Below are 27,820 nucleotides of genomic sequence, written 5' to 3'. Positions count from 1 at the left end.
AATCTTTCCTTGGCACCACAATGCTCACAAAAGCCAAAAAGAGCAACTGCAAGGAAAGGTGGCAAAGAGAATACGCAGTATCCACGGAATCTCAGATTCCCAAGCTGCCAAGCTAACGACTGTTTATTAACTAGGTGCATGATTTTTCAAATGCTAAGAAGTTTGCCAAATTTAGATGCATTTTCACGTGCCTGGCCAAAGACACAGTTCTGACCTCAGCAAAGTCTCTAGCAAATTTTAACCAGCTTCTCAGTGAAATAACTTGTTTCTTTTTTTAAATAACTTGAGCAGAACAACATACTATTCCCTAAATACATTTTTAAATATGGCTGAGCTGTTTCAGCTGGAATTTTTCAAAGCAATTGCCCCTTAAAGTATTGAAACATATTTGCTGCACAAAACATGGTGATAATTTAAGATGCTACCATCCTTCTGCTATAATTATTTTATCTCCAGCAGTGTTGAAGGAACAGAACATGGGATTTATTGGCTGCTTTGAAGCAAAACCTGATGCTTTAATATAAATTGCCCGTAAATGTAATATTAAGCTAAATTACCTGATGACTTTTCTAAACTAAAGTAACAAATAGGAGATGGTGACATCTTCACCTTCATTCACACTGTCAGTGCCTTAGATATCTAAGAAAATATTTAGCTAAAAGCATTGGTTTGGCAAAGTTATGGAGAATGAAAACAGGATTTGAGATCAGGAGGGGGGTCTCTTTGCATGCTGCCTGCAGCATGTAGAATCTCATCTTTTTAACTTGATTACATTAATCCCACTAAGGCTGCACTGAATTTTCTAACTGAATTTTGCCTTTTTAACTTCAGATGGAAACCCCTGAATATATTTTCTCCCTGTCTTTTTATGGACTTTAACATGTTATTAAATTATTTCTACTCAGTGAAAAAAAATCCAAGTACACTTCAAAGCAGCACTTTGCAATGTTACAAAATGATGTAAAACCGCCATAAAAGCAAGTTGCTGCCTTGGGGCAGCATTACTTAAAAGAGATGTAGAGTCACTAAACTTAGTGGGGTAGGAAACAGATTTCTGTCTGAAGACCAGAGGGCACCTGACAGCACTGCCCTGCCAAGAGCCACCGGGCCGAGCTGAGGTGACCCAGGAGCGGTCGCAGGAGAGGAGCGGAGCAGGGGAGGGTCGACTGGGCTGGGCTGGGGGGCCCTCGGCACCGCTCACAGCCTCTCCGCCTGGGCCTCCAGCTTCCCAAGCCTTCTCAGGCCGATCCTCAGGCTCTATTTTGCGGACAACCCAGGTGCCCCTGAGGCTCTGGGGAGGAGGAGGCCTCGGCACAGCACGGAGGGGACGCGGCCGCCCAGTTCTCCACAGCCCTCGGGTGGGCGTCGAGTCCCCGCGGGGGCAGCCGTCACAGGGAGCGGGCCAGGCTCCCCCTGCCCCCGCAGAAGAGCTCTCACAGCCCGAGCAGACCGTCTCCTGCGCGGGCTCTGCGGGGCGGATGCACCACGGTCCAAGGCGGAGGGCGGCGCTGCGTCCCCCGGGGCGGCTCCCGCGGAGGTGGCCGCGCCGGGGCGCCCGGCAGCCCGCGGGGCGGCCCCACTTCTCCACAGGCTGAGGGCGAGCGAGGTCGCGCCGTGCCGGGGCAGAGCCGCCTCGCCGTCCCGCGCTTCCTGTTCGCAGAGCCTCCGAGAGACGGCGGCCCCCTCCCCAGCCCGCCAAGGTAAGCGGCACAAGGAGGGAGTAGCCGGACCCCCAAGGGCTCGCAGCAGTAGCGTGGCGGGGGGTCTCCTACTCGCTGTGGTGAGAAACCGCCCCGGCAGGGGATGGGAATGAGGGAGAGCGGCGCCGCCCTGCAGAGCGGCAGCCCGGGGTGGGCAGCGCGGAGCGGAGCCCGGCAGCCCCCGCCGTGCCGCCCGGGAAGCCGCCTCACACCCCGCCTGCTCCCCTCGGGGCAGGGAGCCTTCGGGCGGCAAGCGTGGCTCAGGTGGACTGACATGGGGTTTAGCGTTGCGGTGGCGGGTCCCGGTGTTGGTTGTTCCCTTCGGTTGGATTAACCTGAATCAGACCCTCGCTGTGCGCAGACCCTGAAGGGGCCAGTAGGAGATTAATGTTTTGCAAGGCAGGATTGCAAAAGCTTCCTCGCAGCTTGGTGGGGCAGGTGCGATCCCCAGGGATGCACAGGGCCTGGCTTTCGGTGGCTGCCTTGGCAAAGTGGAGGCAGGCAGGAGAAAATGCGGTCCAAAGCTGCCAAAAAATACACCATGTGAATGTGCTAATCTATCAGTCTTAAGCTAAGTATGTAAGAAGGTGGTGTGGTTAAGGCAAAACAGCCAGTACAGACTTCCAAGGAAGGCAATTTACATCTCTTTACTGGTGGTATTTTTGGCCATGTGGTCTAGGGAAGAAATAAATGTGTGTCCTGACTTTGAGAAGGCCCATCCTGCATGGTAACTTCATTGAACACCATGGAGAAGTAACACAAATACAGTCTCCGCAGGCTTGGGCTGATTTTTCAATCCCATGTGCACCAGAGGAGAAGCTATTAAATCCATTCATTGTCACACTGGGAAGATGTATCTGGTAGGCCTTTTAAGCAGTATGTCACCCAGCCTGTCTAAACTTTCATTAAAAATTTGGATGCAGAAATACAGCCTGCAAACAAAATATGCAGAGTACCACCAAACTGGGACAGACAGTTTGGCTTTCTGAGGTCTCTTCCCGTCCCACATTGCTCTGATTCTGTGATTAGCATGGGTCTAGCTTGACTCTACCCATCAAACCTTCTGTTTGCAGGATTTTGGCAGTCGTCTTTTGTCTTTGGTTCCAATTCCTCTTTGTGAATTTCATGATATGCATGTTTTGTCATCTGTTCCTGCTTGATTATAAAAAATACTCATTTCACAGAGGCTCTGTTGATATCACTGTTAACTAGTTATCCTGCTGCTGCACAACAGTGGTGTAAATATAGTGTTTCTGGGACTCAATTTAGTATATTGGTTTCATTAGAGACAAATAGGTAAGCCCCAGTGCTTCAGAGGGATATACTAGATGACCTGCTCCACCTCCATAGGCTCCTACTCATTTATCTTCACTAACTTGATAAAGTTTTTTTCTAGAAACTTTGTGAAGAACGTGAATTTAGGTTAAAACTTTCTGTTTAAAACAGAATGTTTAACTTCTTGCTGATTCTGTTCAATTCTGGTTTTACCTGTGGGCTTTCTAAGGACACTATTACATTTAATTGTACTTCATGCTTTGTGCAAGCATTGCTTAAAAATGGAGATAATTTGGTTTGATATATGGATTACAAATGTCTTTGGGAGGTTTAATCAATGGAGCATTACAAATAGCTGAATGATCTTTGTTTTCTGTTCTCAGAGAATTCTGATCCATCCGGCAGGGCACATAACTGGAAAAATGTACTGTCTCTGAAAGGGGTGCTTTTAATTGTTCCCTGTGTCTTCTTTTTCTTCTTTAAATATCTCCTGTGGGTACTAAAGACTCTTCTGATGATTGGAGGCAAATATGACCGAATGCTCAAGGTTATTATTGAGTAAATTGTGTTTTAATTTTCCATGATGGAATCTGTGGTTATTTGATGTGCAGTATCTTCAACAGGGTATGATGCCTTCGAAGTGCTGGTTTATTTTGTTACCAAATGTATTTATACCAGCTAAGTTGGATCTTTACAGATCAAGAGTCAGATTCTCACTATACTTGAGCAGTGTCTGCTAGATCACACACTATAACTCATGCACCTGTAAATTAGGCTGTAAACTTGATTATTTTTTTTTTTTAGTTCTTAAAGGTTTAGAGCCTAACACATTTTGGAGGGTAACAACGTCCATAGAGGGTGCAGCAGTATGAACAGAGGGGCAGCTGGAAGCTGTAACAGCTTGACTTAGTACTGTGGTCTGAGATTTCTTAGGTAGTAAAGAATTTACCTAATCCACTGAGATTTTGCTTTTGCTGTGTTTCACCTTTTCTGTTAGAAGTGTCTCGCAGCAATGAGAGCAACAAGAGGCAGAAAACTTTCCTTCTCTTGCTCTGCAGCTTGTGGTGAAGGGAGAGGTAGGACTTCGATAACTTCTGGATGGAGGGATCAGCTATTGCATCTCTTTGGCCCTACAAAATGTCTAAAAAAACTACCAGTCTGGAATACTGCTGGAGCTGAGAGGAAGGGTTGCCTTGTTCAAGAGAGGACCTGTCTTGTTTGCAGATTCATGAGCATCTATCCTTTTGAGAAGATGTGGGAATGTGAATTTTCTTGGAAAGTTTATATTTCAGAGGTGGCTTTACAGGAATGTAGCTGAATTTGGTTTTCCTGTACACCATTCGGATATCAAGGCCCCTATCCTTTCTTTTCCTGCTTTCTCCACAAACTACACGTGTTTTTTTTTCCCACGGATTTTTTTTTCATCTTTAATTTCAGTACGTTTTGACTTGTCTTGTTGTAGGCACATCTGGCTGTTGTGATGATGACTTCATGTGGTCAGGTGTGGATCTGGGGTGAAAATGAAAATAAGACCTCTTATTTGCCTGCAGCAATATAGAAACTTTAGCTTGTTTCTTTTGGAATGTCTCTATAGTGACTGTTGACTTGCATCCATGCAGACCTTCCAAAGTGCTTCTTGGACTTTACGGGCAGGATCCTGCTCACCCAGACATTAGCATTTTAGTCAGCTGGGGTTCTGAGTCACCTTTACAGTCAATGGAGCGAGATAGGTACTGCTAAAACGTGGTTCAGCTGCTCGGTTTTAGACGGCTACCATGAATCATGCTCTACAAAATTGCCTTTCCCTTCATTGACTAAAAGAGCCTGGGATGACCAGGTCAGATGCAGATGTCATAGAAACTCCACCATATGACTCTTCATGATTAGGAGTGATCCTTGATGTAGCAAAATTGCTCTTGGAAAAGCAGGCATTTTAGGCAGTTTTCCTTATCATCCAGCCTGTTGATTCATGGGTGTCCCTAGACATTAACAGCAAAGCTGCAAGTGTAGAAGATAGTATGTTGCATTGTGAAAGAAATAAGCTAGGAACCATGTTCTTCTGAAGTTTCTGTGGGAGACTTTTGAGCATCTGCATGAGCATGCATGAACGTGTGTTCCTCACCACCCCTCGATATTAATTTATAGCATTGCTCCTGGACTGTGAATGAAAAGGAAACACAAATTGCTTTCATCTGACTTAGAACTTTAATGTGGGAATTCACAAACTAGTTTGATAATGATTGTTTACAAAGTCGGTCATTAGTTTCAAAGCCTTTCTTTCAATAAAGTGACCTTTTAGATCTGTGCCTAGCTAATTGCTCTCACAATTTTTGCTACCAGAAGGTACATCAGCCTGCTGCACACAGCACTGTTTCTTCTTGTTGAGCATTGATCCAACATGCCATGAGTTTAGACTCAAATAAATTAGGGATACAGTTATTGGGAGTAACAGGAGTATTTTGGGGAGTATGTGCATTATGAATCTTAGAAGAAAAAGAAGGTTCAGTATATATGAACCAGATTTTTCTATGATACTCTGTTTAGAAATGCATACAGAGACATTTCTGCTGGAAGTTTTGCTCTGAATGTATTTCGTCAGTCCATTTCCATTTTTTACTTTCACTCTGTATTTGCTTGTAGTTTAAAGCAGCGGATGTAAAAGTGGGGCATGTTAACACTAATATTAAAGGATGAAGGTCCATGTGTATCTGCTATCAGTGATGGGCAGACCCTGCATGGCTGATATAACAGACAACAGCAAGTTCTCAGTTGTTCTCAGACAATCCAAATGATAATATGAAAATGTTGGTGAAAATGTTGTCATTGTACATACACCTATCAGGGAGAGGGGGGGGATGTATGTGGAACAGATCTGCTTCTAGCAGCATTGCTAGTACATCAAGCATAGAGAGGACAGCTGAGAGCCAAAATCAGAGGCACTCACCAGATGCTTTTGCTGATAAAAATTGCAAAGAACCTTCTGAGTCCCTAGTTTTAGGCAAAATAATGTGTCTGCCTAGAAGGCAGCTCAGCAAGAGCATGGGCAAGCTCTACAGAATTGTCATTTACCTGCTGACATCAAATCCATATAGCCAGCAAATGAAAACTTGCTCCTCAGTGGCCTTAGCTGACCCATTTTGGTACTCTCACTGTATCTTCAGGTAGGCCAGACTGCAGTTGATGTGTTTTTTGTCTCTGATTGCAGATTTTAAAAATAATCATTTAAATAACAGTCAACTCTACATTCTCTGTGATTTTTGATGAAATTTTGTATTTTAAAGATCTGCTGTACACGTAGCTTGGGGGGCCTAAGTTGGTGAGATAATTCTGAGCAAGTGAGAATACGTGCTAAAAACGTGAGCACAGATACTATTCCCAAATACTTGTTGTGGTTACAGCTTAGTTTTGTACTTTGATAACCACATCTTCATGACTGAAGGGAGGCCAGCACACCTAATGTTTGAGAGAGCAAATATGAATAAGCCATTGGTTCTGCGTGTCTGTCCCAGGAAAAGATTCAACATGAATGTAATTGCAGTTTTGTCCCATGGGGACCATGTTCTTCCATGAAATTCAGCAAAGCCTTTCATATCTGTCACTTGATCAACCTCCTTTGTTTCCCCTGTGTCACAATGGAGTTGCTCTCTCTGACCAGATCAGTTGTCCCATCACCCCTCCACTTGTTGAGGGAAAATTAGAGGGAGGCAGTGGCATTTTCTTCTCATGGAAAACCTTACGGAAAAGGAATAATTACAGTGGAAATGTCACAAGGTTCTTCTCCTCTTGCTGCGTTTTTTTTCCCCATAACTGTTTCCTTTGTGTGGTTCAGGGCTTGCTGGGCTGAGGCAAAGCAGCCGCAGCCATACTAACGTAACATCCTATCTGTGGTGACTCCACGATTCCACTTTCCTTATGGATCTTCATCTGAAACCCACTGATTATAGCTGTTTCTGATTACCTTGCATTATGTAAGCTGAAAGAAACAGGATTTTAGGTGGAAAGTTAATAATGGACCTTGAAATTGCACCTGACTCTTCAGTCAGTAGTAAAGCTGAGAAAAAGGTTTAGAAAAAAAGTCTACATTTAGTTTTCCTACCACTCACTATGGTACTGAGCACTGTATTACAATGAAATACCTATACATTAATACTAAAGCATTAGTTGCTTCATTTGATTTTAATATATGAGCTGTGTATGAAACAAACATATGGGTTCAATACAATTTTTATGGATTTGTTTTCACCCTTTTGCTTCCCTCTTACATGTTAGAGAATTTTATGCTAGTGTCTTTTCCTCTTTCAGTCTTCCTTTCCCATACTATTTGTGTCCTCCCTTAAACATTTCTGGCAGTAAAAAGAACCTTTGATTATAAGAGATAAGATGGTGACTTGGAGCGTTTGCTGATGACTAGGGCCTAGGAAAAAGTTCTTTTTATGGGTAGACTGTTTTGTCACGGACCCTTATAGCACATCTTGCACTTACATCTAATGGCTCATTATGGGGGGAGTGAATGTCGGAAAAGATGAGCCATTGATTATTTGACATAGCAGCTCATGCACTTCAATTTTGTACTGTAACTTTTCATTCATTTTTTCCTCTTCTTGACTTTGTGCCATTATTTTCATTATTCCACCCTTAATATCTCTTGCTTCTGTAGGGAATCGGGGAGGGAAATTATTTTCCCCTATTGTGGATCCCTGTTTCTCTCATCTGTGGGCTTCCTTGTCTGCCATTTTCTGCTTGTTAGACAATCTGCCCATGTGGCATCACTCTACCATATGGATTGTGAAGCTAAATATCAAAATCTTCATTTAGTAGAGAGCCATAAGACACAGTTTCTATAGATCAGTGACCTGAGGATAAGGGAGTTCTGGAAATAGTTCAAAAGTAGCAAATGAGAATTAAATGTTTATAGCCCATCTGTGCCATTGCAGGGTGGATTTAGGCTGAGCATTCTGCTGAATCAAAAAATTATTAATAATTGCACTATTCTCATTTGCTGGCAATCTTTTTAAAGTACAATACAGTCTCTTATTACATAAGTTCCGTATAGCAATGTTGGGTAACTGGAAGAAACAAGAAGGAAAATGTTAACCAACATCAGCAAACTACAAATTATGGGAAGGAATGTGGAAACAAAACAAATTTGTGCTATTCGGGCTTGCATTACTCTTTCACTATTCTGGTTTTCCATCACAGCAGGGAATGGGAGGAACTTGTAACTGACGTTCGTATTTTCTGGTAACTTGTATGTCTGCAGTTGTTTATACCTGAGTGCTATCAACACAACACAGATGAGCCTTGATCAGCTGGTGGTTCATGAGCTGAATCCAGTTCAGGGGAGACACTTCCATCCAGCTTTCTGCCTTTCCCAGGAGAAAATACGTTGGGGGAATGGAGATATTGTTCTTATGGGCCGTTTATCTGGCACAGAGTAGGGAATTGTTTCTTCTACGAATCCATGTGAAGACATAGGGACATAGGACTGGAAATACATATCCTGCCATTTTGTTCTACGTGGAGGGTTTATGCTGCCCATATGGCTCATGGGGAGAAAGTCCTCAAACTGGACCATTCTGCAGTAAATAATTCTGTGACAAAGGAAAAAGAAGGTTACCCAGTCTATAGTCGGACAGTATTTCTGTTGTGTTCTTAGACCCACAGCACATCTGCTGGGAGGATACTATATAAAGATGAACAGAAGTGGCACTGCTTTCCAGCTCTATAAAAGCAATCCCCTTTGGGAGGTGACAGGAGGCTACAAAGTGAAGTTCTGTTACATAGAAATTGCTCCCCAGCTTTTTCCTCCCTGAGTTTGTGCTTTACACTGGCGTTTCTTTTTCCCCTTTCATAAGGTGCTTTGAACTTATAGTCCCCAGCTTCTGCAGTACATTTAGGATACATTTTCTGGAGCCCAGGATCCAGACTCTGTGTCTGGCCTGAGAGCGATTCTGGAGAGGAAAGAGCTGTCTTGCACATAGCCTGCGTGCCATGTCCCTCTGTACTCCTTTTCCAGAGTCACAGCCTATGCTGTCACTGGTTAAGTGTTCTTCATCTTAGCCCAAGAGCCCTTTACTAAGCCCCTCCTCTTGCCTTGAGTTAACTTCCTCCTGACACACTTTGGGTAGGTTTTTAGGTAGTCCCTTGTTCCCCACAGTCTCTCTTAACGGAGCCTCTGGGACCATTCAAGAATCCTGCCATCCTGCCTCACCCCAAGAACAGCACCCACAGCTGCTTCTCCCAAACACCACTTGCAGCAAATGGGGTGAAGAAGAGACTGTGTTTGGGGCAGAGCATGGGAGAGAGGGAGAGTCTGGGGACCGCTGGGGTGATGGGTGCTGAAGCAGCAGCATCTGAAGGACAGCCTCGGACGTAGTGTCCTGTGGTGCTTTACAAACATACTAAAACTCTTCCTTTCTTTCTCTCGCCAATGGAAAATAAAGTGCTCAAATATATATCACTGAAAATAATGGTGGTGTACTTGCGCTCAGTTGGTGTACTCATGTGTAAGAGTTTCTGTGGTGTTTAAATTATCATCATCGGCTTGGAAAACAAGGATAAAATACAACAACTGTCATCATTAAAGTGCAGCAGGGTAGCTTTGAAGCCTATGAAATCTTGGTCTTTTGGACTAATAAAGACTTCTTCCAAATTCTCTCCTAACTGTAGGCTTGCTCCTGTAATACAAGTGAGTTAACTGTGAACATCTAAAACAGCAAAAAAGGGAACAAGCTTTCAAGAGGTTTAATTCTATAAATGGTATAGTTAGAATTTCTGTGAAACAGAAGTGGGATCTGTGAGTTTGGAGTGCTCTTATCTAAAGATGTTTGTGCTTATATCTGTGTGGATGATTCTGGAGTTAGTAATGAGCCTAAATATCAAGTGTGCCTTTAGTCTTGCTAGAGTTATTATGAGCAATGTGATACCAGATAACAAGGCCACTGGAGTAAAAATTGGTTCCACAGTGTGTGTAAAAACGTGTCTGGAACAATCAATGGAAAATGCTGTGATGTGGTTTTTGTAGCCTGGTCACCTGAAGATGCTCTGGTGCCCCACGTTATCCTTAGAAAAGGATTCTCACACGTTACTGCTAGTTTTATTTTAATACAAAGCCAATGTGACTTAATTTTAAACTAGGAAGGATATGTTGCAATTTTATCAGTTTTCCTGCAGCATCTAGTGTTTTAGGGTGTCACTGTCATTCCATCATGAGTGGAGTTGTGACATGTCACACCCATCCCTGAGATAAATATGCAATATAATTTCAGCTGCAGATAAACCTACAGGCATCGGCACACAAGATTTCCCAGAAGAACAGGTGATATGAGTAAGAAACTGCTTTCAGAGTTATCTATGTGTACAAGCTTTTTCTTGGAAAATGCCATGCTTGTGTTAGGAAAGTACAGTGCTGGAAGCAGTCTGAGTGCTTTTGATCCATCCTTTTCAAAATACGAGTTAGTATTAGAAGCGAGTTACATGATACAGGGTCATCTTATGTAGGTACAAAAGAGAAAAGTATTTGGAAAATGCTAATTACCAAATCTGATTCTGATTTTGAAAGCTTGGAGGGAGCTGACATTTCTCCTTTATTACTCCAATACTTCAATTTCTATTCTTAGTACCTACTAGAATTAGGAGCTAACTGGATTATTCTTCTAGGCAGAGATAGATGTTTTCTTATTCTATTTCATAAAAATTGACCTGTTAGGGGCTTTTTACTAGACATGATGCAATAGCTGGTTAAGGAACTTCCATCCTGCCTCGCTTAAGTATTTCAGAGACATTTCAGTAGTCAGAGTTTTTCTTGACACCTAACAGTAAAATCATTGTAAGAGACCTAGATAGATCTATTTCAGACCTGCAGTCAGTTTGGCCAGCAAGTTGTCTCTCCCACACCCGCTGGCCTCACGTGCTTCAGAAGGAGGGAAAAGAAATCCTGTGCTGCAAGATACGGCATAACCCATTTATCATGAAAGCTTTACTCCGGTTGCAAATTGGTGGAGCTTTTGTTTTAGGTCTTGAAACATGAGGTTCATCATCCTTGTTTGGAACTCTGAAATGCTGACACTTATATAATAGCTACAAGTGCTTATAGACAAACCCAACTCCTTGCTACCTCACCAGTTTTGATGATGGGTTTCACAGTTACACTGTGCGCATTTCCCTGGAACAGTTGTGCAGACTTTCCATTTTATTAACTATCCCATTTATTTTGTGTTATAAGCCAGGATGAAATGATGCCTCAGTAACTTTCTTCTAGGTTTTGATGTGTCTTTTGGTCACACTACTTTCCTGTTTCCTGTGACAATCACTTACCCTCTTCTCAGCTTTGTTCTTTACAGTGGGCCTTCTGTTACTTCCATCTCACTTCCCTGATTCTTCCTCTGTCTTTGATATGGGATGATCTACTTTGTATAGTCTGCTGTAGGTAAGGGTGAACCTCTGATCTGAGAGATGTAATCATTTGTCTACTAGTAGGTCTCTCTAAAATGTTAAAGATTTCTTAATTCCGCTCCAGAAAGCATTGAAGCATCAAGCATTAGCGGGGAGTTACAGTGCTGGTGGTGGTCATGTGGATAGTCAAACAGCCTGTGTTCGTTTTGGTGGGCTTGGTACTCTGACGCTTACACACTGTAGTGCAGGGATTCGGAGGTGAAGGTGTGCTTTTGGTCTTTCCGTGTGACTTGTAAAAATATACTTAATGTATTTTTATCCTTGCTGTTTGCATATGTAACAGTTCAAGAATAACATCAATGCTTTTAATTTAATGAATGTGTCTGTAACTGTTCACCAGATCACTGTGTGGACTGGTCCCTAACACTGTTCATAGCATGAGTCCGCTGTATGTCTTTGTTCTACTGATACGATACTGTTTCTCATTCCTTTTTTGTTTGTAGTCCTTAGGTTGATTGAAGTGCATCAACTCAACTGAGTCTGCGTTGCAGAGATGGTAATCTCATGTGCGATATCGTTGGTGTTTCCTGTTCGGTGTTGCACAAAGGCTTTGAGCTTGTTTTCAGATTGCAAGTGCAGAAGCCTTGTTACCATGTGACTTAGACCATTCTTCCTGTTGAAAGGGACTGGCTTTTGGTAATTCTCAGAGGTATCAGATATTAACAGTTCAAACTCTGTGTAGTATAGTACCATGCCTGGTTTTTTTGAGCTACACCATATGATTACCCTGTCAGGTTTCAAGATATTTTTAATAGTTTCTTTTTTCAAGCAGGGTGAATTTCGTGCCATTGTTTTACTACTTGTTCCGTTAGCTTTCTGCCAAGTGATAATGATTCTATCAAACAATTCCATTTCCTATGTATTGTTCATAGATGTAGTGCTGTTGTCTTATGTAAGTGTGCAAATCACAAAACTTCCTTAATTATTAAAAAAAATAAAGTTGTTTTATTATTCTCTCTAGTATGCAACCATGCAGAAATCATATCCAGATTTTAATTACAGAGTTCATATTATAGACTAGGAAAGGCAGTCCCTGCTTCACCTGTCAGTGCGTGGCATTAAATAGCACAGGTGAGATTCTACATAGTCCAGATAAGATTGTGCATCTTGAGACTGAGTGCAAGGACTGCTTCTCCATCTCGCATCTGAGCAAGAAACTTTACAGTCAGTGTTTTGCTTTGGTGCCCTTGAATACTGGGCTGTCCCCATGGAAAAACAGTGTTGTTTGCTGTCAGCAAAGTCTGTTGCTCATGCAAGCACAACAAATTGGACCAGGGAGTGTTTCCCATCCGTCTCTGTGGGCTAGTTTTTTTTCTGTGCATCTACCAAATTTCTTTGACATTGGAAATGAAATAACAAAAATGTACAAATGGCTAGAGCTGATAAGATTCCCCTGGCAGATATTTTGTTCTCCTAGATCACAAAGCAGGAAAACATGAAATTATTCAGTATTATTTAAGCACTAATGAGATACTTGTCAGTGTGAAATGCAGCTCCATTTTTTGTCACATAACAAATTTGAGTTTATTCTGTCTGATCAAATAAGTGCCATTTTGTCTATCCTTTTTATGAAAATGGATTCTCCAAGTGCCAGGTGTGTAGGAAGCTACACAGCTGTTGATTCAAATAAGTTAATTAAGATTCAGTAGTCATTTACTCAACCAGTATAGTGCTGGATATACAGAAACAGAATTTTATATAGAAAGCTCTGTATGATAACTATGATACATTCAGAGAGAGTGAGCCATCCAGTATGGGTTTGTCAGCTGGAAGCGAAGCAGATGAGATGACTTCAGGTCTCCATTCGCTCAGTCACGTGTGAGGTGTGTTCCCTGCTCCATGGGCACAGCTGTGGGCTAGGGGTACCCTCAACCCTGCCAGCCACATCCTACTAAAATGTCTTTAACAGCATCCAGTTCCCAAATCTTTCAAGTCTTTGATTTCTGGGACCTGAGAAAAGTGTGAGAGTTCCTGGTTGCCTGTGCCTTGTTTAGTTACACCAAAAAAGAAGTCTAAAGTGGGTAGAATATGCCCCAAGCCTGACTGTATGTGCCTACTCCTAGAGAGGTGTGGTGTCAGAGATAACACAGACGGTAAGAGAACAAGTGGAAATCAGGCTGGTCTTGCTTATGTACATGCCAGAAAGACCAAGTCCAAAGGAGGCAGAGTAGCTCAGATTGCTCCAGTATTAACTATCATATTAAAGACATGCTAATAAATAATTCTCAAACAACAGGCTCTGACTTTAGTGGTTCAGTGGCCTTTATCGTGTAACTATTGAACAGTTATGTGACTCGAGATGCTCTACTAAAGGAAAAGCACTAAGATTGAAGAACAGGATTATTGCTGATCTCCTTTTCTTACCAGTCTTTATAGTCATTTGAGTTGTTCCTGTCCTCAGGTGATTGCTTTATTTCATCAGGTTGGCCCTCATTCTCTAAGGTGCTGTTGCAGTTGACCTTGGCTCGTCAGCCAGTTACTCACCAAGCTGCTCTATCACTCTCCCTTCTCAGCAGAACAGGAGCAGAAAACACGATGGAAAAGCTCATGGGTCAAGACAAGGACAGGGAGATCACTTACCAAGTACCATTGAGCAAAACAGGCTCAACATAGGGAAATTAAATTGATTTATTGCCAATTAATAAGACAGTAGGATAATGAGAAATAAGAACGAAACTAAAAACATCTTAACCTCACCCCTCCCTTCTTCCCAAGCTCAGCTTCACTCTCAGCTCTTCTACCTCTTCCCCTCAAGCAGCACATGGGGCTGGGGAATGGGAATTGTGGTCAGTTCCTAATGCTTTGTGTCTGCCACTGCTTCCTCCTGACACTGTTTCCCTGCTCCAGACTTGGGGCCCTCCCATGGAAGACGTGAGCTTCTCCAACATGGGACCTTTCCACAGCCTGCAGTTCTTCAAGAGCTGCTCCAGTGTGGGTATTTTCCAGAAGGTACAGTCCTTCAGAAACAAACTCCTCCAGTGTGGGTCCTCTACAGGGTCACAGGTCCTGCCAGAAAACCTGCTCCGTGCGGGCTCCTCTCCACACGCTGCAGTTCCTGCCAGGAGGCTGCTCCAGCATGGACACACTGTGGCCTGCAGCTTCCTTCAGGGCATATCCACCTGCTCTGGTGTGGGGTCGTCCATGAACTGCAGGTGGATGTCTGCTTCACCGTTAACCTCCATAGGGTGTAGAGGAACAACCAGTTTCACATTGGTCTGTACCACGGGCTGCAGAGGAATCTCTGCTCTGGCACCTGGAGCTCCTGCTCCCCCTTCTTGTCTGACCTTGGTGTTTTCAGAGCTGTTTCTCTCACATTTTCTCTTACAGTTGTGGTGCAGCATTTTTTACCTTTTCTTAACTATGTTGTTGTAGAGGTGCCACCATCATCGCTGATGGACTCAGTTTTGGTCAACACCAAGTGCATCTTAGAGCCAGCTGGAACTACTGTCTCTGTCTGACATAGGGCAGCTCCTGGTGTCTTCTCACAGAAGCCGCCCCTGCAGCCATCCCACTACCAAAATCTTGCCACATAAACCCAATACAGGTGCACACAAGCCCAGTGAACCAGTAGCAGTGAAAATTATATTTCTAGTTCTTGCCTCTGGCAGTGTTCCGTGTCAGCCAACCTTCAACTCTACTTCTCTCCCTGCAAAGAAGCACATTTATGAGAAAGAGGAAGAGGATTATTACAGAAGCTGCATCTCCCCAGTATGTCAGCACCACCAGCATGTGGTGGCTGCCCTCACACTCCGCTCTTGCAACAAGAGCCACCAGTTACTGTCATGCAGCATGTACCCATTCTCCTTGTCTCAGTGCTCCCCCTCAGGTATCTTGAGGTTAGGTAATGCTGGAGTTCTCTCAGTGCACTGGTATTTGAAAGAAAATAGGGAGAAATATTGAGACAAAAAGTTGGTCATGTACCTAAGTGTAACCAGGTGCTGCACTAGATAACACCTAATACACTCTTGCATTAGTCATCTAAACCAAAGAAACAAAGCTTTCAAGATGAAGCATTCAGGGATTTTTCAACCTCAGACTTTGCTTCCATCACTTGCTAGCTACATTTCTTTGATATTTAAGATACAACTGTGCTTTATTAGCTAGTGACTTCGTATGAAATGTAAATAATACAAGGACTTTGTTGGAACTCCTAATAAGTTTAGAGCCTAAGTATGTGTTCAGGCATATACAGGATTGAGATTCTGATCTGTTAGTAGTTATTTCTCAACTATGGATGGAGGGTTTTGCAAGTCATGAACAGTTGTTTTAAAGTCAATTGGGAATGCAATATAAAAGAATATTGTATGTCCTCTGGTTTTGACCATTGCTGGCTTTGAAAGGAACTTGTGATGATTCCCTGTCTTTTCTTTCAGATGGAGCAAACATGTGAGGATATAGATGAAATGTTCAGCAATTTACTTGGGGAGATGGACATGCTGACCCAGGTAAATAATTCTGTTTTTCCATCAAAATTAGAAAAATAGCTATTATGTGTTAGAGAAAAGAGGCGACTTTTCTACATTTTTAATGTGCCTCCACTCCAAATAAATATAGATACATTATTTTGAAAAACCTTCAACTAAATTTCTCCTTGGCCTATCCCGCTATTTCTGTGTGCTTCATTTTAAACTTTTTTTAGCATTTCATTTGTTTTCTCTTGAATTTCCCTTTGCATGTACTTTCAGTTTTTTTCTGGGCTTTTGTGGCCATTGTAAGGTGTTAGTTGTTAGATTAGTAATGAAAGTATTTCCTTAAGCTCCAACAGTCTGTTTCATCAATACATTTTGTGCTCTCCCTGCCCTTCTTTTTTTCCTTGGGCACCATACAACTGTCTCATGTGTTTCATTTCTTCCTCTTCCCCTATTTATACCAAGTCTATTTTTATGAGAGTATTAACACAGGAACAGTGTTTAAAGTTATGACTGCTTGGGTTTCCAGTTCTGTCTAACTTCAGAAGAAACCAACATGTCCCGAGTGGGAAATAGGTGAAAAGAGCTGCCAAGAAAAACTTTTGCATTAATTTTCCTGGAAAGTGCCCATCAGTTTCAGGCAACTCTAAGAAATGTAAATGCCTCTGGTAAAAATTGAGTGAGCGTGACAGACATCTCACAGGGATGTATAAATATGGGTATAGCTTGTAGGAAATATGAAGTAATCCTTCCATTCTGCGCAGCGTTGGTAAGACCTCAACAGGGAAACTGTGTCCAGTGTGTGCACTGCATTTTAGGAGAAGGAGGGTCAACAGGAGACAATCCAGAGGAAAGCAGTGGGAATGATGAGATGGAAAAGAAACATGACCTATAAGAAAAGATTGCATGAGGTTGTTTCATCTAGGGGAGACAAATAACAGTCTTAAAATACATAAAAGGCAGTGTCAGAGCAGAAAGAAGTACTTGATTCCTCATGTCTGTGGAATGGACAACAGGGAATGGTCTTTAGCTGCAGCAAAGGAAGTTTGGATGAGTGTCACAAGAAAGGTTTGATGGCAGGAATAGTGTTCTTGACAGTGAAGCAGTCAAACAGATTGCCAAAGTTGATGATGGAATTTATCTAATAAGAAGCTTTTTAAATCAGGTCAGGTATACATTTTTCAGGTATGACCCAGGTATAACTGACATCCCTTAGGACATGTGCATGGTCTGGACAGACCCTTGAAATTCCTTCCAGTCTTGTCTTCAGTGCTTATTAGAGCTATCACCTTCCTCACTGTGGGAGAATTTATCTTTTTTATCTCCACTGTATGCACTTTTCCTAACTTGGGAAACACCGGTTCCATGCCTGCTTCCTGAACAACAATCTACAAACTAGGAATTCTCTATTTAACTATGCAGATTTGCAGTTTACATTGCAAAGAGCAGCATGTTTTGTTGTTTGTTGTGTTTGGGGTTTTTTTTTTGCAAACAGCATGAGAAAGCAACAGCTTGGTTACATATATATTAGTAAATAAAGAACCCTGGAGTAAGTGGCACTGTGTAGCTCAAATGTGTACACATACACAGTTAACTCTTTCAATAGTCCCCTTCCTTAAAAACAGCCTAAAAATCAGTCTGATTTTATCCACTGTCTCTGTAAGAAACAGCCCTGTGTTCTGTCCCCACACCAGGCCTGGGTGTTTCCTGACGAGAGTTGCAGTTGGCATGGGTCAACATTGTATTGAGAAGTGGGTAAACCATTAAACACTTGGCGTGACTGTGAGATGGTACTTGTACCCTTGTCCTGGTCCTATTTAATTTACCAGTCTAGGTGTAATCACAGAAACTAGTGTGTCATTCTGTTCCTGGAAGAATAATTTATTTTTATTAAACAAATTCAGATAATTGATTTACAAATATTAGTGTCTGTAACAGTAATTATGTCATCAGATAAAGTTCTTTTTCTTTTACCTTAACAGAGTTTAGGAGTGGAGACTGTACAACCTCCATCCCCCAAAGTGTCCAACAATGAATTTAGCTTTACAGTTGGTTTTAAAGATTTAAATGGTAAGTAGCTCAGTGGACTCTTTCATGCCTTTTGTGCTTATTTAAAATACCTCACAGCAACAAATGAGAAAATTTTGATTAAAAAAAAAAATCAAACCTGAAAACAAAGTACAACAAGAACAAATGTTTTGCTAGAGGGGAAGGTATATTTGTATGTCTCAATGTAGGAAACTTCAAAGGGGCGAAATTTGTTTTGAAGGGACATTACCCAGTCTTATGTAGGAGTCAGACTTTTTAAATGTCTGAGTGTAGAGGTAAACAAAAGTGAGAAGTCCCTCTAATTACTTCCTAAAATGCAACTTTTTTAATGTAAAGATTGAACTTAAAAGAAAACAAACTTCCTCAGTGTGAGGTCAGAACTGCATAAGCATTTTTGTCTGGTGGAAGGACCAGCTTCAGCTGCTTCCCTTGCTTTACCTTGCTTATTCTCATTCTGGTTTGCACTTGCAGCTGCTTGTTGAGGCTGTGTGACAAACCAAAGGAGCTAATTTATCTGCGTGTAAAAAAATAACCCTCCCTTTTAATTTTGTTTGTGTTTTGTTTTGTTTCTCTTTTTACTGAGGGCTGGTTGTTTACATTTGTGTGAGTTGGTTTTAACCTGTGCTTTTGTCCCAGAATCAGTTAACTATGAAGTTACCTAATGCCTCTACTGACAAAGTGGGTAGAGGTATGTAAATAGAGGGGATCATAAGCCAACTTTCCCACCGAAAAGCTTATGAAATTACCCTATGAGCATAACAGGTAAAGCAGAGTAAGCTGAGACAGTCATGTCTAGTGACATGTTCACACTTTGGCTGATGAATGATCTATTATTTCTTGGATTAATCAGCAGTTTTGAATATCTAGTTCAGTGCTTTCCATCCCTTTCCAAAATCCTACTTAAAGCTTTCCCAATTTGTGACCTTTTTTTTTAAAAAAAAATTAAATTCTTTAAAGAGATTTAAACCACTGAATCTGTTGGTTCCTAAAGAACTCTTCTAGAAAGCTAAATCATCCTACAGGATGTTATTCTACAGGATTTCTTGTGCCATTGCTAGTTCAAACAACTAAAGAAGAAATTGCATATGAAGTTCCAGTACAGGATTTTATCTTATGCTCTGGCAGAGTAGAACACAGAAAGCAATAGTAGCAATATTTCTGCCTTGTTGGTGCTTTTGAAAAAGAGACTGTCTTGATTTGTTCTTTTGTGTAGAGGATCCTCAAAACCCCTGTATATTATATGAAGTATGTCACAGATGTTGATTACACAATTACTGATGTGCTACAAATGATACTATACAATTTCTTTTGTCTTTTTTTTTCTTTTGTCTTTTCTCTAATTCTGCTTAGTGTTAATTTTAGAGTTGTAGAATAGTATTAATATATGAATATATTCTTGATCTAGGCCTCAGTTACATGTTTTGTTGTCTGCCATGCTAAAACTTGCTAAGCATTTATGTATGAACTTAAGTAAATAGCCTGGAAGCTAATGGAATTTCTTGCATCTGTATCACTAAACATGTGCCCAGAAACCTTGCTGGATCAGGGCCAGGTTTTGTAACATCATAAAGGCCTGAGAGTTTCTTGTACTCTGACCTTCAATATGACCAAATTAATAGCTATTGCTAAAACATGTTTGTTTTCTTGAACTCATTTAAAATGTTGTTTCCCATAACCCTTATATCTTACAGTAACTGTTCCTTTTGCCATTTTATCTCCACTGAACTGGAAATACAGTGTTTTGCATTGCGCTCACCCTGACACATTTTGTGGTTTTCTTTCCAGAATCCCTAAGTACCCTAGAGGACAAAGACCTGGATGCTTTAATGGCTGATCTTGTAGCAGACATAAATGATGTTGAACAGAGAACTTTACAAGCCCAGAAAACTTCTTCTGGCAACCAGCAAATTGTGGTCACGCAGCCTTCAACAGGTTTGGATAGTGACGTTTATTCTAAATCGAGTCCCTATGTTACCATTACTGGACAATTTGGAGATGATTTGCCCCCTCCACCTCCAGAACCTGATTTAGACCTTCCTCCGCCACCACCACCGCCTCCTCCTGAGCCCCTCACCCAGGTAAGCCTGCATGGAACCTTGTTCTAAGTGTTCAGTGGTTCTTGTAATTTTGCAAGTGGTATTCAGCAAAAAGAAAGGTCTAATAGTATCTGTTTGAATATTCACATGCATAGTAACCACGATGGAGAGAAATTGTTTCCACTTAGGGAATGGAAGAATTTTAGGGAGCATGGAAAGTGTTCTGTCAGACCATGTAGAACTATCTCAATGAGTTTTGCGTAAAACCATGGGTTATTCATTGCAATTTAAATGTCCACAAAAACTGAATATGAATCTCCTCAACACTACCGCTGCCTCTGTGTTCAGCATCATACAGCAAACATATTTAGTGAAAGGAATAAAAAATTTGGTAGGAAGAGGACCTTTCTGATTATACAATAGGTGATTCACTGTATAAAGCTTCATTTGCTGCATGGGACCTTTCAGTGCTGTTTGAAGAGTGAAAGTTGTAAACATGTGGGAGGAACTTTGCCTTTTTTCCATATCTCAAAGATAATAGTTAACTTCCTATCTTAAAGGAACATCAACATTTGCAAAACCTGCAGCTAGACAGCTTCAGAAGCTCAAGTATTTTATTTAACTAGTATAAATGATATAGAAGAGATGCTGTCAATGTGAGTTTTATCTATTGTCCTACAAACATATCCTCATTTAGGCTTAAGATCCTTAAGGAAGTACCAAGCTTCTAAATAGTACAATTTGGAAGCTGAGAAGAACAGTCTGGAAGGGTAGCTAGTTAGGTGGGCTCAGACTGGCCAGACTGCCTGGCTAAAAGTGTAGTAATCAATGGCTCAGTGGCTGGCAACAGGTGGAATCAAACTGGGGCTCATATTCCTTAACATTTTCATCTGTGATGTGAGTGATGACATAGAAAAAATCACCTGCAGATGTGCTGAAGATGCTTTTAATTAAGGGCACTGATGGGCAAGATGAATGACAGCTTCAGTGCAGGGAGACCTTGAGAAATATGAGGACTGGGCCAGCAAAACCCTAAGGAAGCCAGCAACGTACAAGGTCCTGCATCCGCAGTTGGCACAACCCCATGTGTTTGTACAGTTTAAGAGGCAACAGACCGAGCAGCAGCCCTGCTGCAAAGAAACTGGCAGATGCCACATTGAATAACAACCATGAGTGCAAGGTCATCTCAAAATGGGAAACTGGATTGTGTTGGGGTTAGAATGGCCAGCAGACTTCATCTTGGCACTGGTGGGGCCACACCTGGAGTACTGCACCCCGTTCCAGATGTGGAGATACTGCAAGGTGTCCAGCAGAGGGCTACTAGGTTGGCCAGGAGCATGGAGTGGTCAGGGGCCAGTGAGGACAGGCTGATGCTGAGGGAGCTGGGCTTGTTTAGTCTGAAAGAGGATGCTAGGCCATCTGATGATAGTCTAAAAATACCTAAATGGCAACTACAAAGCTGGTGGAGCCAAATTCTTCCATGGTAGTATTAGGTCGTATAACAAGGGGAAACAGCTACATGTTGCAGCTTTGTTGCTTCCCACAGGGCATTAGGAAAACTTTTCCATTCCAGGCCGTGGTGTAGCACTGGAGCGGGTGACCCAGAGAGATCACAGCTTCTGTTTCTTTGGAGATTTTCCCAACTTTGCCAGGCAAAACATCATGGCTGACCTGATCTGGTGACAGTCCTGCTTTGGGTAGGGAGCCAGATTACGAATATCCAGACCTTTCTTCCAACAAATACTTCCATGGTTGCTGTGATCTAAAGCTTAACGAAATCAACAGTACTGCACAGTTCTTTCCCTTGGGTCTTTTACTGTAATTCTCTCTTAGCTGGCATCCTGCATTACCTGAGGGTCAAACAAGATTTCTGAATAAAAAGAGGATATGCCTGCTAAACACAAATGCAATTTTTTATGCAAAAACGTAAATGGAAGTTACCTCTGTCTCCCTCAATTAAAGCGTTCCTCTGAGATAGTGGGTTAATTCTCTAGCAGTGTTTTCTGGCCTCTTTCCAAATACAAGGAGAGGGCAGCAAAGGATGGGAACAGGAGGCAGAGGCATTTTTAAGGAATCTGTTTGCAATAGTTGATTTCCTCATTAAGTCACCGATTCTGCTTTCTCCCGTAGCCCTTGCCTCTTTTTCTGATACAGATTGTATTCAAATACTAATTGCATACCTGTTGTGTGGCTTACTGTCCACAAAATTGCCTGTAGGGCTGTTACACAAGTTGCAGTGTGAATGATGAAGGTAATAACGGTTTAAAATTAATATGGAAAGAACTGATTTCAAATTAGCATTTACTGTCTTGCTTAGTATTTGCTTTGACATGACATTTCTTCTCAGTAGAATGAAATGCAGCTCTCAGTGGAATATCTTTTGTTTCATTAAAGTCCATGTTCCTGTTTCCCAGGATTCTTGATAAGTGAAACTCTTCTTGTCTGTAGTCAGATAAGACTAGTGTTAATTATTCCCAATCATCTGTGATACTGAAACTCTATTCTCTAACCTTTAAGTATGCCAAAATAAAAAAAGTACAGTGTTTCTTTCAGGGAAACATAGAGCTGTCTCATGAATTTCCATTAACTCTGATTTTTTTTGAACTGTTCTTAAGCTAAATAAGGCTTCTACATTTTCTGTGGCATTGTCTGGATGACTATTACGTGTTTCTGTTTGACAATCCAGAAAACATGGTGATGATACTCCAGGGGGAAAACAAATCTTTTAGTCTGTCAAGGCGTTTCTCTAACAGTGCTGAAATTTTGCATATGTTAATATATTTACTTTGCATCATTTCCTTTTCCTGCATTAAGACAGACGAAGGTTATGAAAATGTGAAGGCTCTTAGGTGAGAGCTCTGTTGCACAGATTTGTGCAGTGTGTGAACTCTGTTCAACACAGGTCGCATGGAGGTGAAGCCTGAGTTGCACCTGCCTGAAATTCTCAGCAGGAATCCTGCCTGCACCACACTCGGCCGCTTTAGTGAAGGTGATTTTCCTGCTTCCTGCAGAGAGGTGTTTTGAGATGGGGAGGGCCATAGTTCCATACTTTTGGATTCTCAACTTAAGCATCTCTGAGCTGTAGCATGAAAATTTCCATACCTGTGGAGAAAAAAAAAAAAAAAAAAGACGACAAACTGATTGATTGCCTGGTATTTACACTGGAGAATTTGACAACAGCAAACATACTTGAAGCCATCTCGTTCAGGTTGCACACCTCACCTTGTATTTTTGACATCCTAAAGGATGCTAGTGTCCAGGGGAAGCAGTGATAAAACAAAAGACATTTAGTTTAGTGAGAGAGATGTCAGTCAGGAGAGAGACGCGTGATATTGATACAGCTGCTTTGTAAAAGAAGAGCCAGGCGACACTGAGATTTTTAGGAATCTTAACATAAATTGCTGACCTTACTCAAGAAGCGTACCAAATATCTTGTGTCTTTTCAGGAAGAACGAGAGGCACAGGCTAAAGCTGAGAAGATTAAACTTGCCTTGGAGAAACTGAAGGAAGCCAAAGTTAAAAAGGTGAGCCTAAAATAGTGAAATCCTACCATAGGAGCTACCAGCTAAATATCTATTATCGTTCTTTGCAATAATAAAGTTCTTATTAAAGTCGCTTGCCTTTTTCTTATACTGTCTGTAACTTGAGACATCTAAAGATATTCTGTGGAGCTGTCTTGTCACGTGCCATGAAGAGAAGTCTCCAGGAGAATGCTCCCTCTGAGGAACTTCTTTTTAAGAGGATTTTTTTTGCAATGTTGGGGCAAAGCTCAGTGTTCTGATGGATTGCTTTAAAGAAAGCAGAATGTACACAAAAATGTTGCTTACTTATGCTGTGCTGACTCCATAGTATTAAACTTTTCTTCTGTAGTGGACGTGGATTTAGCTAATCCCAATTAAATTAATGAGGGTCTTCTTGCTAAATCCTTTCACAGCAGTGTACTAATATACAAGAGTAATAGGAATTATTTTAGACCAACAAATTAGAAAGCTTCCAGGCAGTGTCTGCTCAGTGCTGCATTGTGTCATGTCATTATGTGCATTCATCATAAGCCAGTGTTCTGGCCCAACTCAACAGAAGCTGCAGATGTTCAGTAACTCTGAAAAATGGATGTGAAAAAAACCCAGTCATGACCTTTCAGGCTTGCTCGAACAGGAGATGGGAAGTGCTGGAGATCAGAACCTGCAGGGCTTCCAAGAAGAATCGAAGTTTCCAATAAATTTGCGAGTATCCAGACTTGAGATTGTTCCCATGGAACACTTTGCATTTATGTACAAATGCTACTTGTGAGAGAATGTGTCAGAAGGATTTCGCCCGAGTTGTCTTTGGAAAGCTCTATAACTAAACTTACGACTGCTCACTGGTCACCCTCTTTTTCTTGCAATGTAAGCAATTCTTCTTTGGGAGGAAACATTTACTTTGAAGACTTTTTTCACTTTCTTTTTTCTACCCGGAATGTTTGGAACCATAGGGCAGAAGTAAGGTATAATCTTCTTGTGGCTGTGTCACTATAATGAAATTACTATGTCACTCTTGAATTCTAAATTGACTAAATAATTGTCAAGAATACTAGTCTTCTCTCTTTTATGGAAATCAGAGGGCAGAGGGTGAAAAGCAAGCTCACAGCCCTGGACTTCAGGAGAGCAGGCTTTGGCTTCTTGAAAGATCTGCTTGGAAGGGTCCCATGGGATAAGGCCCTGGAGGGAAGAGGGGCCCCAGAAAGCTGGCTAATATTCAAGGAGCACCTCCTTCAAGCTCAAGAAAGTTCTATTCCAATGAATGAAGGTCCATGAAGATAAGTAAGGAACTGGAGCATCTCTCCTGTGAGGAAAGGCTGAGACAGCTGGGACTGCATAGTTTAGAGGAGACTCTGGGCGGATCTTGTCAATCTATAGAAATACATGAAAGGGCAGTGCAAAGAGCATGGAGTCAGGCTTTATTCAGTGGTGCCCAGTGACAGGACCAGAGGCCATGGGCACAAACTGAAACACAGGAGGTTCCCTCTGAACATCAGGAAACACTTTTTCACTGTGAGGGTGACTGAGCACTGGCACAGGTTGCCCAGGGATATTGTGGAGTCTCCCTCCTTGGAGATACTCAGAAGTCATCTGGACAAGGTCCTGGACAATGGGCTCTAGGTGGCCCTGCTTGAGCAAGGGGTTGAACCAGGTGGTCTCCAGAGGCGCCTTCCAGTCTCAAACATTCTATGATTCTGTGAGGATGGAAGCTGCATCCATGTTTCTGAGCAGTCCACTATAACCAGACAAAAATACCCTTTTTTTCCGCAGACATGTTGTAGATTATGCATGTACATTTCTTTTTCTCTGTAATCTGCACTATGGCTCAGTTGCTTATTTCAGAGGGGAAGATACTTAGAAGGGTTGAAATCAAAGCAAGTTCATGTTTTTTGTTACATTTGCTTTTACTTTTCAGAGATAGTGTACATTTTCTCTTGGGAATCATCACTCTCTGCTTCCATGTCAACTTCAACAGCCATTGTCTTTATTGGGCCAAAGCGTCTTATGCACGTCTTAAAATAAGGGGCTATTTAACCAAGACTATATGGAGAAGTCCTCCCAGCTCATCAGTTTAGTTCCAGTTTCGATGTACAGATCCTGTAGACAATTTTTCTTCTGTTTTCAGTACTAACGGAGCATTTTTAAATACTTTCCTTATAAAGTATTTGCAGTTCTTTATCACATTTTACATACTTCAGCATTTTCTTGCATTATTTCTCTCTGAAAAAGTGCACAGTTTCTCATTTAAGAAGTACTTTGCAATATGAAGAAATAATGAGTATCTCAGTTTAATTAGGTCAATTTAAGTAACTCATCTGTTTGCTTATTGATGGGTGTTGGACTACAGCCTTTGTACAATCTGATTTCAGGTTAGTCTATTGCCATGGCAAGATTCCTTTATTTTCTCATTTAAAAATAAACTTCCCATATTTTCAGCTTGCATTAAGGACACTGTCCTTTTGTACTTGGTTTCCCTGTCAAGTATTTTCCTTAATTGAACATCTAATAGATTTAGAGAAGAGATTAACTTCTGTTTTTTCTCCATAGCAATTTCACCTTTTCTGAAGTCATGCACAGAACAAGGTTCAATTTCCTTTTTTCAAGAAAAGGTCTTTATTTTGGTGGCAATATAATGTGAAAGCTTGCAAGCTGTTTCATTCCATCAGCTCACTGTGGGACAGGGTGCCTTTGAATCAGTAATAACCTTCAGCCTTAATTTTTCTTATCTGTGTTAGCAGATTCAGACTAGCCTTTGACTTGCTTCTGAAATTAACTGACTCTTCTGTGACTCTGTACTCAGCTTGTTGTCAAGGTGCACATGTATGATAACAGCACGAAGTCACTGATGGTGGATGAGCGTCAGGTAACACGGGATGTTTTAGACAATCTCTTTGAGAAAACCCATTGCGACTGCAACGTGAACTGGTGTCTGTATGAAATGTACCCAGAGCTGCAAATTGGTAAGTGGCATGAAAGAGCATATAGATATAGTGCGTCCTATGCTATTGGTAATCTTGAAAAGATAATTAAAAACATTTATTCTGCCCACGTGTCCACTGGTCCATATGTCCAACATGGCAGTCCCTAAGCTGAGGAGTGCTGAAGGAATGTACTTGGGCTGTTCTTGCTGTAGAACCGAGTATTCCATTTATCTGTGCTGTCAGCTGCGGAATGCTCCTTGCCCATCACCATTTCCATTATTCTGTTTTACACAAAGTGAAGGGGCTATGTGAATGTCACTATTTGTCAATGCACTGACAGATCCAGACACACCAGTACTCAACTCTGCTCTTCGAAGAGAGGATGCAGTGCTGAAGTACTGTCAGCAGGTTGTTACATACTGACCAAACAAATATTGTAATTAAACAGGACTGTCTGAGAAGTGTTTCAGTTATTTCTGATGTTTTTCATGTGTGATAGTAATTGTCTAAAGTATAGTTGTGAAAAGGATATTGTTCTCTGACAGGGCTGCAGCTCTGCTGGTGGTACCTGATGATTTAGGGCGAAACTAACTTGGCTTCCAGGTCCTTAGAAAAAAGCTGTGCTAAACTTACATATTGTTTGGTGCAACTTCATGAGTTCTCTTTCAAAAAAGGCTTTAAAGCATTATTAAGAATTGAGTGTTCTCTAATTGTGAGTTGTTTCAGAATCTTCTTGCTGTCCAGACTGCAAAAATAGTCACATCAAAAGGAAAAGGAAAATTGCCGTAACTTTCTTCCAGAGTCACATTTGACCTAGAGAAACAGGAAATTGTCAAACAGCCTTCAGAATTTGCAGTTTAGAGACTCACAGCATAGATGTAAAAGTGCATAAAGGAAGTTAAAGATCAATATTGCACTTTAAAAGAGCCCCAGGAATAAAAATCCTGCTAAACTAAAGCCAAGACATGTAAAAATAGCTGGAAAAAGCCTGACTGCTCATGAGCAAGAAGATACTCATCTGCTTGTAAGAACGGCAGAGTTGTTAACTGCCGGTCTGTTCTTTCTACTTCATTAAGATGATACACAAAGCAAGGTTACTGCATGCTTTTGTATCTTCTTATTTTAGCTAAGGAAAAACTTGAAATGTCATTAGATCCTAGAAATGTCACAAGTGTCATTTGAATAATTTTAGTTTTTTCTTGTCTTGGAAAGTTGCTCCCTCTGGTCCAGTGTGACTTGGACAAACATTTCAGAGTGTTAGGATAACAGCATATGAACAAATGGTTTTCTGAATCTCTATAATAATTAAAAATAATGTAGTTGTGTTTCCTTATAGTCTGGATAGACATTTTTAATTCTCTATCACACAATTAAAACTGAAGACATCAGGGAGATTGTATGCTACAAACATTGGGGTTAATGGTTAGGCCTTTTTTTGTAAATAAAAATTACTTGTGT

The 27,820-nt window shown here is 41.4% G+C and overlaps 1 protein-coding gene across 1 annotated transcript in view; it reads left to right on the top strand.

The window, feature by feature from the left end:
- Window positions 1-1,539: 1,539 nt before the first annotated feature.
- The window catches only part of APBB1IP (amyloid beta precursor protein binding family B member 1 interacting protein), a 61,962-nt gene continuing 35,681 nt past the window's right edge, over window positions 1,540-27,820 (top strand). The window contains exons 1-6 of the mRNA XM_005513808.4: window positions 1,540-1,700; window positions 15,803-15,874; window positions 17,821-17,908; window positions 19,673-19,965; window positions 23,370-23,447; window positions 26,242-26,401. Coding sequence (XP_005513865.2) covers window positions 15,803-15,874; window positions 17,821-17,908; window positions 19,673-19,965; window positions 23,370-23,447; window positions 26,242-26,401 — 691 coding nt within the window. The 5' untranslated portion in view covers window positions 1,540-1,700. The remainder of the gene's footprint in view (window positions 1,701-15,802; window positions 15,875-17,820; window positions 17,909-19,672; window positions 19,966-23,369; window positions 23,448-26,241; window positions 26,402-27,820) is intronic.

This window comes from Columba livia, chromosome 2, assembly GCF_036013475.1.
Source record: "Columba livia isolate bColLiv1 breed racing homer chromosome 2, bColLiv1.pat.W.v2, whole genome shotgun sequence".
NCBI lineage: Eukaryota > Metazoa > Chordata > Aves > Columbiformes > Columbidae > Columba > Columba livia.
The sequence above is the reverse complement of the archived record's forward strand: the minus strand, read 5'-3'. Positions and strand labels throughout refer to the sequence as shown.